The sequence below is a fragment of the Phaethon aethereus genome (genome assembly GCF_964289735.1).
Source record: "Phaethon aethereus genome assembly, chromosome: 3".
Lineage (NCBI taxonomy): Eukaryota > Metazoa > Chordata > Aves > Phaethontiformes > Phaethontidae > Phaethon > Phaethon aethereus.
The window spans coordinates 116,266,454-116,282,684 of NC_138576.1; the positions used below are offsets into that span (position 1 = coordinate 116,266,454).

The 16,231-nt window shown below is 52.8% G+C and overlaps 1 protein-coding gene across 1 annotated transcript in view; it reads left to right on the forward strand.

Annotated features, from left to right (window-relative positions):
- Positions 1–15,661, forward strand: part of CUL9 (cullin 9) — a gene marked incomplete at both ends in the record, with an annotated part of 31,080 nt that extends 15,419 nt beyond the window's left edge. Inside the window, 24 exons of the mRNA XM_081998233.1 lie at positions 273–368; positions 457–632; positions 1,170–1,303; positions 1,383–1,559; positions 1,816–1,931; positions 2,426–2,608; positions 2,974–3,131; positions 3,953–4,163; positions 4,262–4,427; positions 4,586–4,731; positions 4,910–5,027; positions 5,401–5,603; positions 5,684–5,943; positions 6,021–6,384; positions 6,700–6,840; positions 10,022–10,186; positions 10,276–10,439; positions 11,355–11,448; positions 11,671–11,745; positions 12,200–12,310; positions 13,628–13,745; positions 14,089–14,222; positions 14,418–14,509; positions 15,463–15,661. Of these exons, the coding sequence (XP_081854359.1) occupies positions 273–368; positions 457–632; positions 1,170–1,303; positions 1,383–1,559; positions 1,816–1,931; positions 2,426–2,608; positions 2,974–3,131; positions 3,953–4,163; positions 4,262–4,427; positions 4,586–4,731; positions 4,910–5,027; positions 5,401–5,603; positions 5,684–5,943; positions 6,021–6,384; positions 6,700–6,840; positions 10,022–10,186; positions 10,276–10,439; positions 11,355–11,448; positions 11,671–11,745; positions 12,200–12,310; positions 13,628–13,745; positions 14,089–14,222; positions 14,418–14,509; positions 15,463–15,661 (3,801 nt within the window). The remainder of the gene's footprint in view (positions 1–272; positions 369–456; positions 633–1,169; positions 1,304–1,382; positions 1,560–1,815; positions 1,932–2,425; positions 2,609–2,973; positions 3,132–3,952; positions 4,164–4,261; positions 4,428–4,585; positions 4,732–4,909; positions 5,028–5,400; positions 5,604–5,683; positions 5,944–6,020; positions 6,385–6,699; positions 6,841–10,021; positions 10,187–10,275; positions 10,440–11,354; positions 11,449–11,670; positions 11,746–12,199; positions 12,311–13,627; positions 13,746–14,088; positions 14,223–14,417; positions 14,510–15,462) is intronic.
- Between the last annotated feature and the right edge of the window lie 570 nt (positions 15,662–16,231).

A 16,231-nucleotide genomic window follows, 5' to 3' on the forward strand; every position in this document is an offset into this window, starting at 1 on the left:
TGGCAGGAACTGTGCTGCGGGAGCCTCCTCCTGGCTGTAGGCAGCAGGTGCTGGAGACTTGGGCATGGGCAGCCCTGCAGCACAGTCTGCAGCAGGCTGGTGTGCTGGGGCTGTGAGCCAGAAGGGGGGACCCTGGCGGGGGTTGCCCTGTGTCCGCGTAGGGCGTGCTGGGGGGGCAGAGGCCATGGCTTTAATGGGTGGTGGCCAGAGGAGCATGCAGGGTGGCTGACACTCAGTGCCTGGCATGCCGAGGGCTCACGATCTGCCTGCAGGTGACCATCCTGCCCTCAGACAGCAGAGTGATCCTGCTGGAGAACATGACCCGCTTCTGGCCCGTCATTCAGATCCGGGTGAAGCGGTGCCAGCAGGTAGGGGAGCAGGGGGCCGGGCCAGGGGGCTGGCAACATGGGGCATCAGGGCCATGCCTCATGAGCTGAGGGTCACGCTCTCCCGTAGGGTGGCATTGACACACGTGTGCGTGGCATTGAGGTGCTGGGCCCCAAGCCCACTTTCTGGCCCATTTTCAAGGAGCAGCTGTGCCGGCGGACGTTCCTCTCCTGCACTGCTCGGGCTCATGCCTGGTGCCAGGAGATCTGCCGGGACCGGGGGCGACTGCTGCAGCTCTTTGGCAGGTGGGTTGTCTCCTGACTGCATCGCTGTGTCCCCAGTGTCCCAGGGCCTGGGGGTTTGGTGCTGGCAGCTGATGAGGGGACTGCAGGGCCAGAAGAGGAGCAGCGAGGTATTGCGCCAGGACAAGGAGGGGCCCTCGCTCCTCCGTGGCCACCAGCGGTTCCAGAGGGCCAGGGCCACCTTGGGGTCCCCCAAGTTTAATCTGTGCATGTGGGCATGGCTAGCCCACCAGAGAGGTGCCCCGCAGGGTGCGTCCTGACCTGGTGGAGGTCAGTCAGGCGCAGGCAGGATCTTGCGGCCACAGATGTCGCGCAGCCCCCCGGTTCGGTGGGGGCTGCGAGGGCCCCAAGGCCCAGTGCAGGGAGGCCCCGGGGGCAGTGAGGGGCCCTTGCTGCTGGGGATGAGTGGGGCTGCTGAGCTGTCATGCTTGGCAAGTGGCAGGGCAGGGAGCGACTGCCACACTCTGCTTTCCTGGGGGCGTCCCCTTGGCCATCGGCAGGTGCCTGGCAGCACTGTGTGCTGCCTGGTCGCTGTTGCAGGCTGAACCGGGTGCTGCAGCATGAGCAGGGCTTCGCCGACCGCTTCCTTCCTGATGACGAGGCAGCCTGGGCATTGGGCAGGACGTGCTGGGAGGCCCTGGTGAACCCCTTGGTGCAGAGCATCACCAGCCCAGGTACACTGCGCTCTCCCGGGCCTGTCCGCGCCGTGCCCCAGGCTGAGGCACCCTGCTCTGAGCCTGTCTGGCCTCGCAGACCCCCATGGCATCAGCCCCCTGGCCTGGCTGCTGAGCGAGTACCTAGAGAGCATGGAGCCACCCTGTGGCGCTGCGAGCCGTGGTGCTGTCTTTGGTTCCCGTGTGCGGCGCCTGACCCAGCTCCTGGTGCACGTGGATCCCGGCAGCCAGGAGCTGGAGGAGGCAAGAGTAGCTGGTGAGCGAGGATCTGCCCTCCTGTGGGACTGGGAGGGTGGTGGTCCAGAGTGCCAGGCTGCAGCGGTGGGGATCCGCTGCGGAGGCCTCTGTGGCACAGGAGGCTCCTGAGCCGGGGAATGCTTGTGGCTGTGCCCCCTCAGTGGGGTGCATCTCCTCTGCCCTGCTCCCGCCAAGGGAGATGGGGATGTTGCTGTCAGTCAGTGTGTGGAGCCTGCCCACAGAGCCACGCTGAGCCTAGGGTTGTCCCTTGGCAGGTGGGAAGGAGGGGAAGAACAAGGAGGTGCCGGCCAGGGCTGCAAAGACGGTGGTGGAGAAGTCGAGCAGCCTGCGGGGCATCTCGCAGTGCTGGCGTGGCGTGGTGCAGCAGCAGGTAGAGCTTGGAGGGCTGGCTGTGGGGGTCGGAGAGGCAATGTGGGAGCCCACACTGTGTGGGTGTAGCGGGGAGCAGGGCCTGGCAGTGCCCTGGGAGCGTGGGGAGGGTGCAGGGCTGTACCTGGTCTCTGTGGGGCCTGGAGGGATGTGGGGACAGCCCTGCCATGCTTGCCACCCTGGTGGGGCTCAGGTGTCAGCCTGGCCCTGTGCCCAGGCTGTTGCTGCAGGCCGGGAGACAGGTACAGTGTTGGGCCACTTATTTCCTGCTGGGCTGCTGCTGCACTTCTGTCCTGCCCCCACAGCCCCTCGGGGCTACGCTCGCACCTCACCGCAAGTTCTCGGTAGCCCGCAGCAGCACCAGGGCCTCTAGTTGGCCCCTGGCTGGGACCCGGGCAGCTGGTGTCGGCAGTGAGGCAGGGGGCTGTGAATGTTCCTGCAGGCGACAGGCACGCCCCACTGCGGGGCTCACCCTTCTTGTGCGCCGTCTCGCAGGTGCAGCAGTTCCTGGAGGCGGCAGGGCAGGCACCGGACCTTGTGGAGCGATACTGCGGGCTGTACCAGCGCCTGCGCGGCGCCACGGAGGAGCTCTTTGGGCAGCAGGCTGCCTTTGTGCTGGCCCTGGGCCAGGGCTTCGCAGGAGCTTTGCTGCAGCTCTCCTTCCTTACCAGCCTGCACGTGAGTCGAGGGGGTGTGGTGCTAGCAGCGGGGCCCCAGCCCTACCGGCCCTGGGCGCAGGCCGGGGAGGCTGCCCTGGCCCACAGCCTCGGGCTGAGCTCTGGGTGGGCAGTGTCCTGGCCCTCCACCGACCCACAGTGCCCTGCCCTGCAGCGGCCCTGGATGGTGCCCAACTGTGGGTGCGCGGTGCCTGTCACGGCATGGCCCTGGCCCCGTCACGCTCCTGCCTCGAGCTAATGCCTGGGCGGCCTCGGCCCCTGCCTGAGAGGGGGCAGCCCCAGCTGCTTCCCACATGGACATTCCCTCAGCCTGGCCCTGCGGCCACCCGGTGAGCCCCCTCCACAGCCAGTTGTGTCCCTCTGCAGGTGAGTGAGCAGTTTGCCCGCTACCTTGATGGGCAGATCCAGGAGCTCCACAGGGCTGCGGGCAGCGCAGGGTCACTGCAACGGCTACAGCAGATCCTGGAGCCCTTCGTTGTCGTCAGTGGCCTGGAGCTCGCCCACACCTTCGAGCACTTCTACCGGTGAGGGGTGCCGTGTCTCCATGGGAGCTAAGGATCTGGTGCGGTGTGGCGGGGGAGGTGCAGGTGGTGCTGAGGCCATGGCTGAGCGTGGCCTGGTGTGGCAGTGGTGCTTCTGCATCGCTTTTCCCGTCTTGCGTGTGGAGGGAAAGGCTGTGAAGGCCCGTGGGCGCAGCCAGTCTGCAGACGCATGTTCCCTGCTGGCGACAGGGAGGGGAGATGGGTGCTGTTGGGCCCATGCACCTGGGGGCCAGGGCCGTCTCTGTCTTCTGGTGGGTGGCTGATGGCGACGGCGCTTGGGCCGGCCCCTAAAGGTTTTTTGGGCCCCTCACTACAAGAAGGACATTGAGTGGCTGGAGCGTGTCCAGAGAAGAGCAACGAAGCTGGTGAGGGGTCTGGAGAAGAAGTCTTGTGAGGAGCGGCTGAGGGAACAGGGGTGGTTTAGTCTGGAGAAGAGGAGGCTGAGGGGAGACCTTCTTGCTCTCTGCAACTACCTGAAAGGGGGTTGTGGCGACGAGGGTGTTGGTCTCTTCTCCCAAGTAACTAGCGATAGGATGAGAGGAAATGGCCTCCAGTTGCGCCAGGGGAGGTTTAGACTAGATATTGGGAAAAATTTCTTCACGGAAAGAGTTGCCAAATATTGGACTAGGCTGCCCAGGGAGGTGGTGGTGTCACCATCACTGGGAGTGTTCAAAAAATGTGTAGATGTGGCACTTCATGGGCAGGTGCTGGGTTGACGGCTGGACTTGATGATCTTAAAGGTCTTTTCCAACCTTAATTAATTATTCTGTGATTCTGTGACCTGATGCTGGCCCCTGTGGCAGGCACTACCTGGGTGACCGACTCCTGGCACAAGGGCCGTCTTGGCTGGAAGGAGCCATTGTGGAGCAGATCGGGCTGTGCTTCCCCAGCCGCTTCCCCCAAGAGATGCTGAACAACTTGGCTGAGTCGGAGGAGCTCCAGCAGCAGTTTTACCTCTTCCAGCTGCAGGAGCAGGACAAGCGGCTGCTGGAGCTGGACATGGGCCTGGACGAGGTGAGCGTGCTGGTGAGGTGGGGAGGCTGGGGGCTGCCCTCATTCCTCACAAGGATCCCGGGGCCTGTGCTGAGCCACCCTCGTGTCCACGTGCCCAGGCACTGGGGACAGCCTCGGTGGCGGATGTGCCAGAGGTGAAGGTGCTGGCCCTGTCCCCGCGCTGCTGGCCCGTTTCCCCGTTCTGCTATATGGATGAACCTGGGAGGTTTTTCTCAGCGGCCTTGAGCTCCTCTCTGGATGAGTTTGCCGACTTCTGCAGGCGGAGTGAGTGTTGCGGCAGTGGGTGTGCATGGGGGTCTTGCCGGGGCCCAGGCCTTCCACAGCAGCTCAACCAGAAGTGGCAAGAGTGCTGGGGTGTGCCGGGAGTGCCTGTCAGGGCTGGCCCCTGGCCCTTGCGCTGCAGCTGATGCTGTCTCTGGCAGGTCAGAGCCAGCTGGGCTGGGAGTGTACAAAGCCCCGGCGGTTGCAGTGGACATGGCTGGGCCATGCTGAACTGCAGTTTGGAGACTGTATCCTCCACGTGTCCACGCTGCAGATGTACATCCTGCTGTGCTTCAACAACGCTGAGGTAGGAGCCGGGGCTGCGGTGGCGTGAGGGAGGCAGCAGATGCTGGAGCATGGCAGGGCCATGTCCTCCCTTCCGGTGGGGTCTCCAGCGGTGTTTGGGGCACAGGCTCTCCCTTGTTTGGCTGGGCCTGTGGCTGGTGGGCCTTGACTGGCCATTCCCCTCCCATGCACTCCTGCAGGAGGTGGCTGTGGAGGCCCTGCTGCAGGCTACAGGGCTCCCTGCTGACCTGGTGCACCACGCACTGGCTCCGCTGACCCATGGCGAGGGCATCCTAGTGCGGAGCTGCATGCCAGGAGGTCAGCGTGGGGCTGGGGCACTGCTGGGGAGGTGCTGGTGCAGGGGTGTGTGAGCTTGTAGGGGAAGCGAGTGGGCTGGGGTGAGTCTATGTTGGTGCTCAGGGCGCAGGTCTGTGTGCCATGTGTGGGGCCGTGCATGGGGCGTGGGTCAGGGTGGGTAGTTAGGTCTCCAGTCTGGGTGTGGGCCTGGGGACTGGGGCTAGGGGATGTGCGTGTGGCTGTTTCTTGGGACCGTGTGTGGGGAACAGGGATGGGGCTGACGCCTGTGAAGGCAGCAGCGGGAGGCACAGGGTTGGGTCCAACAGCCACATGTGTGTCTGGGGCTCCTTCAGGCCCCAGCTTGGGGCTTGGCTGACCCTGAGTCGGGTGCTAGCTCCAGGTGTGCTGCGGCTGAACCAGGCAGCCCTGGCCCATGCCTCTGGCCACCACCTGAGGCTGCTGCCCCGGCAGAGGTACCTGCGGGCGGAGAGGGCTGAGGTCAGTGCCCTGGAAAGGAAGAGGAACGTCCTGTGCTGCCTCATCATCCGCATCCTCAAGGTGGAGAAGCAGCTCCACATTGACAACCTGGTGTTTAGGGTATGGAGGGCTTGAGGGGCAGAGAGGGGCTGCCTGGGTGCTGCACCACACTGCAATGTGGGGCTCCCTTGCTGCTGTAGGTGATTGATGCCTGTCAGAAGGGTGAGCTGGGGCCAGGGCTGCAGTTCCTGAGCTTCTGCTGCCACAGCGTGGATGTGCTGTCCTGTGTCCTGCACCTGCTCAACCAGGGCTATCTCCGGCGCCAGGAGGAGAGGCCTCATGTCTTGGAATACACCTCTGCTGAACCTACAACACCTCTTGGGGGCCAGGCACAGATGGTTTTCCAGAGCAGGCTGCCAGAGGCATCTCCGGATGAGGACAGCGTAGACTGCCTGCATTGGTAGGGATGCATGTCACCAGGTGTGGAGGGTTGTACATCTCCACCCTTTATGGACATGACACATTTCTCTGTGTTAGGTTGAATCCTGGCATAGGCAGGTCGGAGGAGTTTCTCATGGCAATGCTGCATGTGCCAATGGGGCATACGCTTAGTCCAGAGGAGGCGAAGCTGCTCATGAACCAGACAGTACAGCAGGTCCAGGATACTCTGAGCATCCCGGATGATGTTGCTCGGCACCTCCTCATGCACTGCAGGTGGAATGTGGATTTCCTGATACAGTGCTATGTGGAGAACCGTGAGACCCTGCTCATCTCCTCGGGGCTGCAAGTACAGGATGCCCAGCTTCCCCCGAGTCCTGGAACCCACTGCCCAGTCTGTGTCAACCAGCTATGTCCCACTGAGAAGCCACCAACCCTCTGCTGCATGCACTACTGCTGCAAGGTGAAGGCCCTGGGGTCTTTGGCTCCTGTAACTTGGTAGGGAGTTGGTGCTGCCTGGTTCAAGCAGCTGTTCTTTGTCTGGAGCTGTTACCAGGTGATTTTCACAGAGCCCATACATTCTTGTTTCTCAGTTCCTTGGTTGATTGTGATCCTTCAGCTCCTGATTAGTCTGTTCCTATTTTTGTGCTTTTGAGTACTTATCCATGGTTTGGTGCTTTTGAGCACCCTCTGCTGGGTGGGGTGGGCTTCCAGGATCACATGACCCAGGTAGTGCAGCTTGTGTTTATCTCTGATCTGTCCTCTTCTGCCTTCACAGCCCTGTTGGAGTGAGTATCTCACGACTCGCATTGAACAGAACATGGTTGTCAACTGCACCTGTCCCATATCTGAGTGCCATGCACAGCCAACTACAGCCTTCATTTGTTCCATTGTTTCCTCCAAGGAGATTATAGCCAAGGTGAAGTAGCAGAGGTGGTTGGTTACTGGGTGTCCAAGCTCTGTTTCATTTTTGTCAGCACTAGCAGATAATCTTGCTGCTGCTTTTCCCCTTCACATTACTAAGACTGGCAGTGTGGTAATTGAGGCAGATCAGATGTCTGTACAGTGGTGTCTGTTGTCTCTGATTGTGGTCAATACTAGCTATTCACAAAAGCATAACATCAGCAAAAGAGCACAGTGATATTTCCTCTAAACATGTCTCCAGCAAACAACATTTCAGGTACATCCTTAGTTGAGGACGAGGTGAGAGCTGTGGTAGCAGCTCATGACAAGTATCCTCTGCTGGTGTGCTGAAAGCAACTGTAAAATCTAGAACAAATGAAGAGAAATCATTTGAGCAATTTCATTTTATCGCTGCATCAATAACCCTAGCGTCCTTTGTCTTCCATCAGTCTCTGGCTTTGACATCTCAGGTTTTTGTGAAGATGACCGAAGCTACTGCATCAGACTTAATCTTCACTCTAAGTCTGTGTGAGTCTACAGACATGTCCAAACCAGGCTTCCTGATCTCTGCCCACCTTAGTCTTCAGTCAGCAGGGGGCAGCAGGAGCTGCTGCTTCTGAGGCAGAAGCTACTTTTTCTCCCTATTCTTTCAGTTTTTAGTTATTACTTAGAGCTGAATGCCCTTCCCACCTAATGGCAGAGCTGTGGCTGTCACATGACAAACTCTTTTTGTTAACTGCTGGCCAGAACAGGCATCTCATCTGTTTTCCATTGTTTTGTTGTTTGATAGGTCTCCACCAGCAACTGCTTCTCCAAAAATATTCTTCACCTCTTCCAGCTCGTTACTGTCATTATGATCCTGTGTGAACAGTCATAAGGAGAAATTAACAGTAGTCATAAAGACTGCTCTATCTTATAATTTTTCTTGAAGCTTGCAAACTGGCAACCAAAATGGGCAAGGCTACAGAAAAGCATTTCCTTCGATGTATGAAGAATTGGTGCATGTATCTGGGCAGTTAGTTCTTACTGGCTTTGCAAATCCTGTAGTCACACCTGCCTGAGAGCAGGATTTAATGTCCTGTTGCTGTGGCTATTTTATAAATTATTGCAGGTCAACATAAATTGCAGCCAGTTTTAACAAGTTGCTCTGATGCTCTCACTGAAATGTTATCTGTTTCCCTTTTTGCTCAGTAAGTGGTGTGGCTGGAGCATTAATGCCTTGTGCAGAGTTACACATACAGTCATAGAATAATTTAGGTTGCAATAATCTGTGGATAACTGTGGTAAGATACCCCGCTGCTGTTTTCTCCCCATGTTGAACAAACCCAGCTCTCTCAACCTCCCCGTCATACATTCTGTGCTCCAGCTCCTGACTGTCTTGGTGGCCTATGGATGACATTTTCTCTAGTCTGTTAATGTCTTTTTTTTGTACTCAGGAGCCCAAACTGTTCCCAGTATGCAACTGTCACCAGTGCTGTGAGAAATCCCTTCCCTTGCCTGCTGGCTGCACTCTTGCTATACAAGAATATTTGAGTTTAAACTTTTCATGCTTGTATTTCTACAAAACCTAAACCCTGTCATGTTTCTAAAAGAGGTTTTCTCTCAACCTTGTTTCACTCAAGTTTCTTGAAAGTCTGTTTTTCAGAGGTGGTCTTCCATTCTGGTCCCAGGGATTGTTTGCTGGGAATGATGCCATAGGCTCCATACCTGGATTAACTCCAGTGTGTGCAAAGGTTCCTCTAAGATCTGTTGGTCAGTGTCATGCAGTACTTGGCAACTTCTTGATTGTACCTGGCTAGGTTTCTTCCCAGACCTTCATTCAATGCTTGTTCCCTCTTCTTTTAGGTTTCCTGAGAGCAGATCTTTCTCTTATGGTTCCAGTAGGAATTCTAGATCCACGTCAGCAGTTGCATCTCTGTCTCCTGCTCACCAAGAAAACGGTATAGGGCAAAGCTCCAAACATCAGATGCTGTGAAATTCAGCCTCTCTGAAGGCTGTGATTTGGTACTTGCTGTCTGACTCAAGTGCCCATTTATCTCTCTGGGTACTGTTGTCTGGGCAGAAATGATCACATTGCATATCAACAGGAAGACAACAGACACAAATGTTGACTCTCTGAGAAGCGTGAAGTGGCTTTGTTGAGACTTTGCCTCCACCAGGCATTTTGCCATGACATAGGCTGACATCCTTGCAGCCAATCAGCACACACTCTCTGGTTTAGGTTGCTTGAGAGAGACAATGAACAAGAGAGAATAAAAAAACAGAGAGAAATGAATGAGATCCCTGTCGGACCCCTTCAGTGCTCAGGGCTTGCACCTTTTCTCTCTAGTTCTTGTTGTGACCTGTGTTGTCCTTTCTGTGCCTTGTGGCTTTAGAGCAGCTCTCCCGGTATGCAAAAATCTCTGCAGGAGGGCTGTGAAGACTACAGGATTTCTTCTGAACTTCCTCTAGCTTTGTGTATGTTTGCACAGTCCTCACACTGTAGTAACTGAGCATAGAAAATTAAGCTACTGTGTGCAATATGGTTGTATCCCTGGGTCTCTACCTGAACAATCCCTTTATTGATAACCAGTTTGCCTTGTCCTCTGCAGTAACGTCTAGAGGCTGTGGGTAAAGCGAGTCTCCTTCCCTTTTGCACATCATGTTCCTCAGCAGACTTTTGCTTAGTTACTTAAAATCAGAAAAAGTTAAAAGAGCACCTGGTAGCTTTCTTGTCAACATGTGTAAATACAAAAATGGGATTAAGGAGCCAGAGTCATCTTGGTGATACTCAGTGAGAGGATAAGAAGCAGTGGGCACTAATTTAAAGACAAGGATTTCCATTTAAACATAAGAAAACTTTTTTTTTTTAAACAGGAAGCCTAATGGGATATTGGAACAGGTTGGGCAGAGAGGCTTGTAGTCTCTATCCTTGGGTATGTTCAAAACCCAACTGGTCATGATCCTGAGCAGCCCTGCTTTGAGCTGGAGGGGTTGGATTAGTTTTTATCTCTAGAAGTACCTTAAAATCTCAGTTATTCTGTGGTTATATGAAACAGCCTCCAGGTATGACATGGGGGGTAGGGAATTTACACAAAGGGAATGAAAGAATAAACTAACTTAGGGCTTTTTTGTTGTGAGCAGTTGTTCAGTAGAGCCCAGAGGCCTAACCATGCAGCTTCTCTGCCTTAAATCACCTTTCTGGCTTCTTATTACAGTATGAAAAAGCCCTCCTCAGAGGTTATGTTGAGTGTTGCTCCAACCTGACATGGTGCACCAACCCTCAGGGTTGTGATCAGATCCTCCTTAAGGATGGACTTGGCTATGGGGCAGCCTGTTCCAAGTGCTCCTGGATTTCCTGCTTTAACTGCAACTTCCCAGAGGTGAGGCTGAGCTGAATCAGGGGCAATACTGTCTTGGGTTTGGCACAGACCATTCTGCTTTTGTGTAGTTGACTGTCTTTCTCTTTCAGGCCCATTATCCTGCGAGCTGCAGCCACATGTCTCAGTGGGTAGATGATGATGGGTACTATGAGGGAATGACGAGTGAAGCCCAAAGCAAACATCTGGCTAAGCTCATTTCAAAGCACTGCCCAAGCTGCCAGGCTCAGATAGAGAAAAATGAGGGGTGCCTGCAGTGAGTATCCATTTTTGTTTCCTACTGGAGACAGGAGAGGGAAAAAACATTCTGCTTTTTTTTTTTTGGCTGTGGAGTAAGAGTTATAGCAGGTCTGTTCTACAGTTTTAGAAGAATGAGTGATTGCTTTTAATACATAGGAAAAGCAAAATGTTCCCCAGCATTTAGAGTTTAATCCATTGATAGCTCTGTAGTAGAACCAAAACTCATTTTGCAGTACCTTTTTATAGCACATACTTGTCTGTTCTCAGGATGCGCTATAGACATACAGAGGTATAGGTTAGGGTAGTGGATAGCTCAGCACCATTTTTTGTGTCATGATCACCTATCCCTGTAACTGTAAGCAATTTTGTTTTAACTGCATCTTTTGAATTGGCTTGGGTCTCTGGCAGCTTTTTACATAAGGGCTTTTTACATAAGGATCTCCAGCTTCGAAGCCAGGGCTTAGGAGTTGCCATTTGTTTCTTTCTTGAACTGGCACAGTCCTTAATGCCCAGCTGTGATTTGTTCCCACGTGTTGTGTGTGGCCCTAGGGCTGTGTAGTGCCTTTCTGCACTGTGGAGCGTTGCATTACTGAGGGAAGAGGTGAGGTGCTCATGTGGATCTTGCTTCAAACTGTGGAATGCTTAGTACTTGCTTAGCGTTCCCTTCAAGTACTTGGTAAGTTGGTACTGTGAGATCACGCTGCCACTTTACCCAGATCATTTTTGGAGACACAATGACTGATTTTAAGCATCATCTGCTTCCAGCAAAGGCTTTAAAAAAATACATGCAGGGAAACGCATAGTACTGAGTGAATGGCAGCGACTGGGTTGCATGCTCCAGCCCCTGTGATGTAGGGGAACACTGCGAGGAACTGTCTGCAGGTGGCTGTTAGGACTGAGCAATTCCCATTGTTCTTCTCCTGCCATGCAGTATGACGTGTGCAAAGTGCAATCACGGCTTCTGTTGGCGTTGCCTCAAGCCCTGGAGGCCGACTCATAAGGATTATTACAACTGCTCTGCTATGGTGAGTGGTTTGCTATATCCCAGTGGTTCATGCTAGTGTTAGATGCACAGGGCCCCTCAGAGAGAGAGTGGGGATCTCTGCTTGTGCCCTTTACTCTGGACTTTGTGCACTTGCCAGTAATATTGATAGTATTGTCAAAGTCTGTATGTGTGGTAGCCATTTCCAGGCAACGCTGGTACTTGAGGGGAAATTGCTACAGGTCACTTCTACCTTTCCTTTCAGGTGAGTAAAGCAGCTTGGCAGGAGAAGCGTTTTCAGGATTACAATGAGAGATGCACCTTTCATCATCATGCAAGGGTAAGGCCTCCTCCTTCCTTTGCAGATGCATACTCTGTTGTCTTAGCCCTGGTGATCAGGACAGTTTCTGCAGGCTTTGGATCCAGGTGGGGATTGCCGTGTCATTTCACCCTTGCTGTGATGTAAGGGGTAGTTCTTGGCCTGCTTTATTTTACCAAGTCTGTTGTGGAAGCTGAACACCTAACTTGTGGTGTTCACGTGCTCAAACTGATGCAGTACTTGGAAGCAATGGCAACTGGACTGAAGGCTGAACTCTGTCTAGAGCTGAAATACTGTAAAAGGTTGAAGTCATGGCACAGTAGACATGTCATAGTTGGATGCGGTAAATGCTCTCCTGCCTGCATCTTCTGGGGTGGCACTTCAGAATGCTTAGCAATTAGCTGCGTAGAAGGTGCTTTTTTTTCACCTTGTGGAGCTTGACATTGACTTTTTTTTCCTCCTGTGGTTATTGCAGGAATTTGCCATGAGTCTGAGGAACAGGGTTTCTTCCATCAGTGAAATGCCAAAAATTAGGACTTTGACCTTTGTTCTTGATGCCTGCAAAGTGCTAGAACAAGCACGGAAGGTAAGGCTGGATAACAGGCTTGCTGAGGTTTAGGCCTAGTTCTATTGGTGCATTTTATGCCTGCCTTAAAGTGAGGAGACGCCAGCCTTGCTCTACTCCAAACAAAAAGCTTGAGGGGAGGAATAGCATCAGGACAAGGGAAGGGCTCATATCTGCCTTTCCCTGCTGTAACTCTGAGTTGGGCTCTGTCTGCGGTGTTCCTCACAGTCAGGTCATGGGATTTGGAACTTAGCTCAGGTTGCCACCATGGAATCAGCACAAGGATCTATATTTACAATTTTCATATACTGGGTTTGGTCCATTCCATTTTGAAATGCCCCAGTGATGGCACTTAACTTTGGAAAGCTCTCCTGATGCTGTGTTACAGTTAGGAAGTCCTTTTTGATGTTCATGTTATGATTTTCCTTTCTTAACTTCCTTTCATGGGCCGTAGGTGTTTTGGGAGCACTGAGTTACCTACTGCATGCCCTGATAGGCACGTTATGAAGGATTTGCAGTGCAGCCACGGGATGTGTGCAGTAAGCCTGTGACAGCCTAGGCTGTCTTCTATTCCCTGAAACATAGGAAGGAGGTGGGAATTGTGTTTGCAGTATTGCCTTTGCAAATACATACCTTGTTTGTGCAGGCAGACTTGATTTTGAGAGCCATGTGGAACAAGGCTGGCTGACCCCATTTTGTCTTTTCAGTATGGTAGCCCCTGTGTTTGTCAGGATACATACCACTGTTGCTTGCTGCTGCTGGATTTTCTGGCCCATTTCTTTAAATGGAAATGGTGGTCTTGTTTCCTGCTGAGTGCCTGGGTGGCTTTAGGGGTCATTAATTCGTAATAGGAGTTTGTCACTTGTTGAAATGTCTTTGTCATGGGCTCTTGGTGTTGTATAGCACCATGCCTGCTTCCCTTTGGGCTCAGTTCCCTCAGTTCATTGCCACTTGAGTTCAGTCTGGGCTGCCCAGCAACTGTGTGCTGGTTGTTTTGACTCTTAGCCTGCTGGTCAGTCAAACTTGTTTACGTATTTACATTCTGTGTTCTTGTGATGGTTTGCAGGTGGGTACAATCAGTTATTTCAGTAAAAAATAATACACATTCATTTCCAATCCTATGAGTAGCTCTAGGTAGCCTGGCACTGCTGTCACTTGACATAATGGTTCACTGGGCTATCGCCACAGACTAGAAGCACTGCCAGGCTTCTCTCAAGCCACTGCTACATAATGAAGTCTGGAAGGGTTTGGTACTACTGGAAGGGTTTGATACTACTCTCTTCTTGCATACTCTGAAGCTGAAGGAGGATGCTTACGGTGTGATCTGTGCTGCTCCAGGTGCTGGCCTACTCCTGTGTGTACAGCTACTATAACCAGGACACTGAGAGCATGGATATTGTGGAACAGCAGACTGAGAACCTAGAACTGCACACTAATGCTCTGCAGATCCTTTTGGGTGAGTCCTGCAGCCTCTCCAAAGTTGAGACTAGCATTCCCAGCTGTCTAGTTCAGAGCTCTGTAGTGGGGCAATAGCATACACACCAGTGCCCAGCTGGTCTCTCTCACTTCTCCCAGCCTATTTTGGCATTCTTGATGTCATTTCTGGGAAGTCCACTGAAGCAGTTTGGCTGCCAGTGGAGATTGATGCAGTAGGGAGCAGCATGTTCCCTTCTGAAAGAGAAATGTATGTGCACGGGAGACCTAAGTAGCTGTGACTAGTGTCATCATCAGAGACAAGGGACTCGATCTCTGCTTAAGAGTGTGGGAAGCAGCATGACTTTGTTGGCCTTGAATTGCAGAGGAAACCCTGCTGCAGTACCAGGACCTGGCCTCTTCTCTTCAGCTCCTGAAAGCAGAGCATTTCAGCACTGGTTTGGAGATGGTACACCAGATCAAGGAGCGTCTCTTTGCAATTCTCTGGCACTCCACACAGGTGAAGTCCACATGCCTGATAGTGGCTTGTATTGCTCTGGTCTAGTTTGATCTTGGGCAAACCTAGAAAGGGGCTTGATCAGCTGAGGGGACAGACTGTCAGTGCTCTGTGTATGTAGGGAAGGAGTTTGCAGCACAAAATACACCCCAGATCGCATATTGTCTCTCTTTTCTGTCTGTTCTTCCATGCTAGCAGGATTTCCGTGTTGGTCTCCAGGCTTTGGCAGATCCTGGTCAGAGAAAGGGGAAACTCTCAAATGTGCCTACTTCAGCCCCTGCCTGTATAGGGTGAGTTTTCTTAGCGGGGTAACAAGGAAAGGTGGGTGAGTGCAGACAAAAAGCAGGTGACCAGAGTTTTCTCCTGTGCTCACTGACATACAAAAGAGTTAATAACAGATACTGATTACTTGCATCCTGTGTTGTGGTTTGAGATAACAATGTAGGTGACATAGTGGTGTAGGGAGACCAGCAAAACCTCCACTTGGTATGCAGCTATGGTCAAGAAAGCTCCATCATTGGCACACCCAGTTATGGAAGTTGCTCTTCCTGGACTCTCTTGGGTTTCTGCAGAGGGTCACACTCTTTCTTCAGAGATGTGTCAGAGATCTAGGAGGGATCTAGAGGAGAGAAGCAAGAATAAGAACATACATGGGGGGAGATGGAAGGGCCTGACATGTATTTTAAGAAGGGAATGGAGAAGAGGTGACACAGCTGTAAAATAGTGTGAGAGGTGAAATGGGTGGTTTGTTAAGTGTTAAGTATAATTGGAAGGTGATGAGTTCAAAACAAAGTCCATTCCTATATGACACTTTGCTTAAACCAAGAAACATAACTGGCATCTGCTATCCTAGTGTGACCAATCGGCTCTGACAGCTGCTGTGTTTCCAGGAGCTAAACAGGGTACTGAGTGTTGCAAGAAAGAATGACAACTGAGTCGAGAGACACTCTCTTTCACAGCAGGGTTTCTGGTCTCCTTGGAATGAGGCTGGTGGCAGACTGCAGCTTTTTGGCCCAGTCAGACAAGTGGCTCTCTGACACAGCTCTGTGCTGCATGCATGGATAAGGCCATTTAATCACCTTTTCCTAGGTGCACCTGCATGGCTGCTATGTCCCTGAGGCATGGCTTTGGAATGTGGATGCAGAGGTGATGGTAGTATGGAGGGCAAGGGTGGTGTGGGGCTCGGTTGTGGTTGCTGCTCATAGCTGGGGCTCTGCTCTGATGCTCCTCTCCTCCTCAACAGGCCAAAACGTACCATCCTGTGCGACTCCCCCAACACAGATGAAGGTAGCAAAGAGGTTGAAGATGAGGAATATGAACCGCAGTGGCAAGAAGACTATGATGATGATGAAGACCTTGATGAAGACAACTTTCTTTTTGATGATGAGTCAGATAACCTTGATTGTGACTCCTACTTTGATGATGATGAAGCCTATGACTAGAAGTGGGCTGTCACCCAGCCTGCCAGCCTGCACCTCTGCCTCTTCTCTGTCTTGACCAGTTTGTATTAGTGTCTTTCCTCAAAGACAGTGAGGAACTCTCAGGCGGAATGAAGAGAAATTTCCTCTGGAGGCTACTTGCTCAGTGACACCCCTTTTAATATGCAGGAACATTGCTTTGGACAGATGGGCTGTATTGTGGCCACCTCTCTCAGAAAGACATCTCCTTGCCTTTCTCCCTTGTCTCCATTTCTGCCCATAGGTATCTAATTGAGTTAGAAAATCACAGTCCAGCTTCAAAGTGAGGACTGCTTGCCACCTGTTAAAGGATTGTTCAGTTGTCCTTGGCGTGCTCTCCCCAAGGACTGGGCACAGGTGAGCATGGCATGTGTCTTAGCATGGCACTGTCTAATCCAGCCAGTGTCTGTAAAGTGGTGTGTTTACACTCAAGTCAAAGCCTTCTATCTGGAGCTGGTGGGATTCCCTCCAGAGCTACAGATGGATGTGGTTCAGTGCATTCCTCTAGTTCCGGGGGCAGCTTTTTTGCTGTTTTTGGAGTTGTCTTTGTTATGA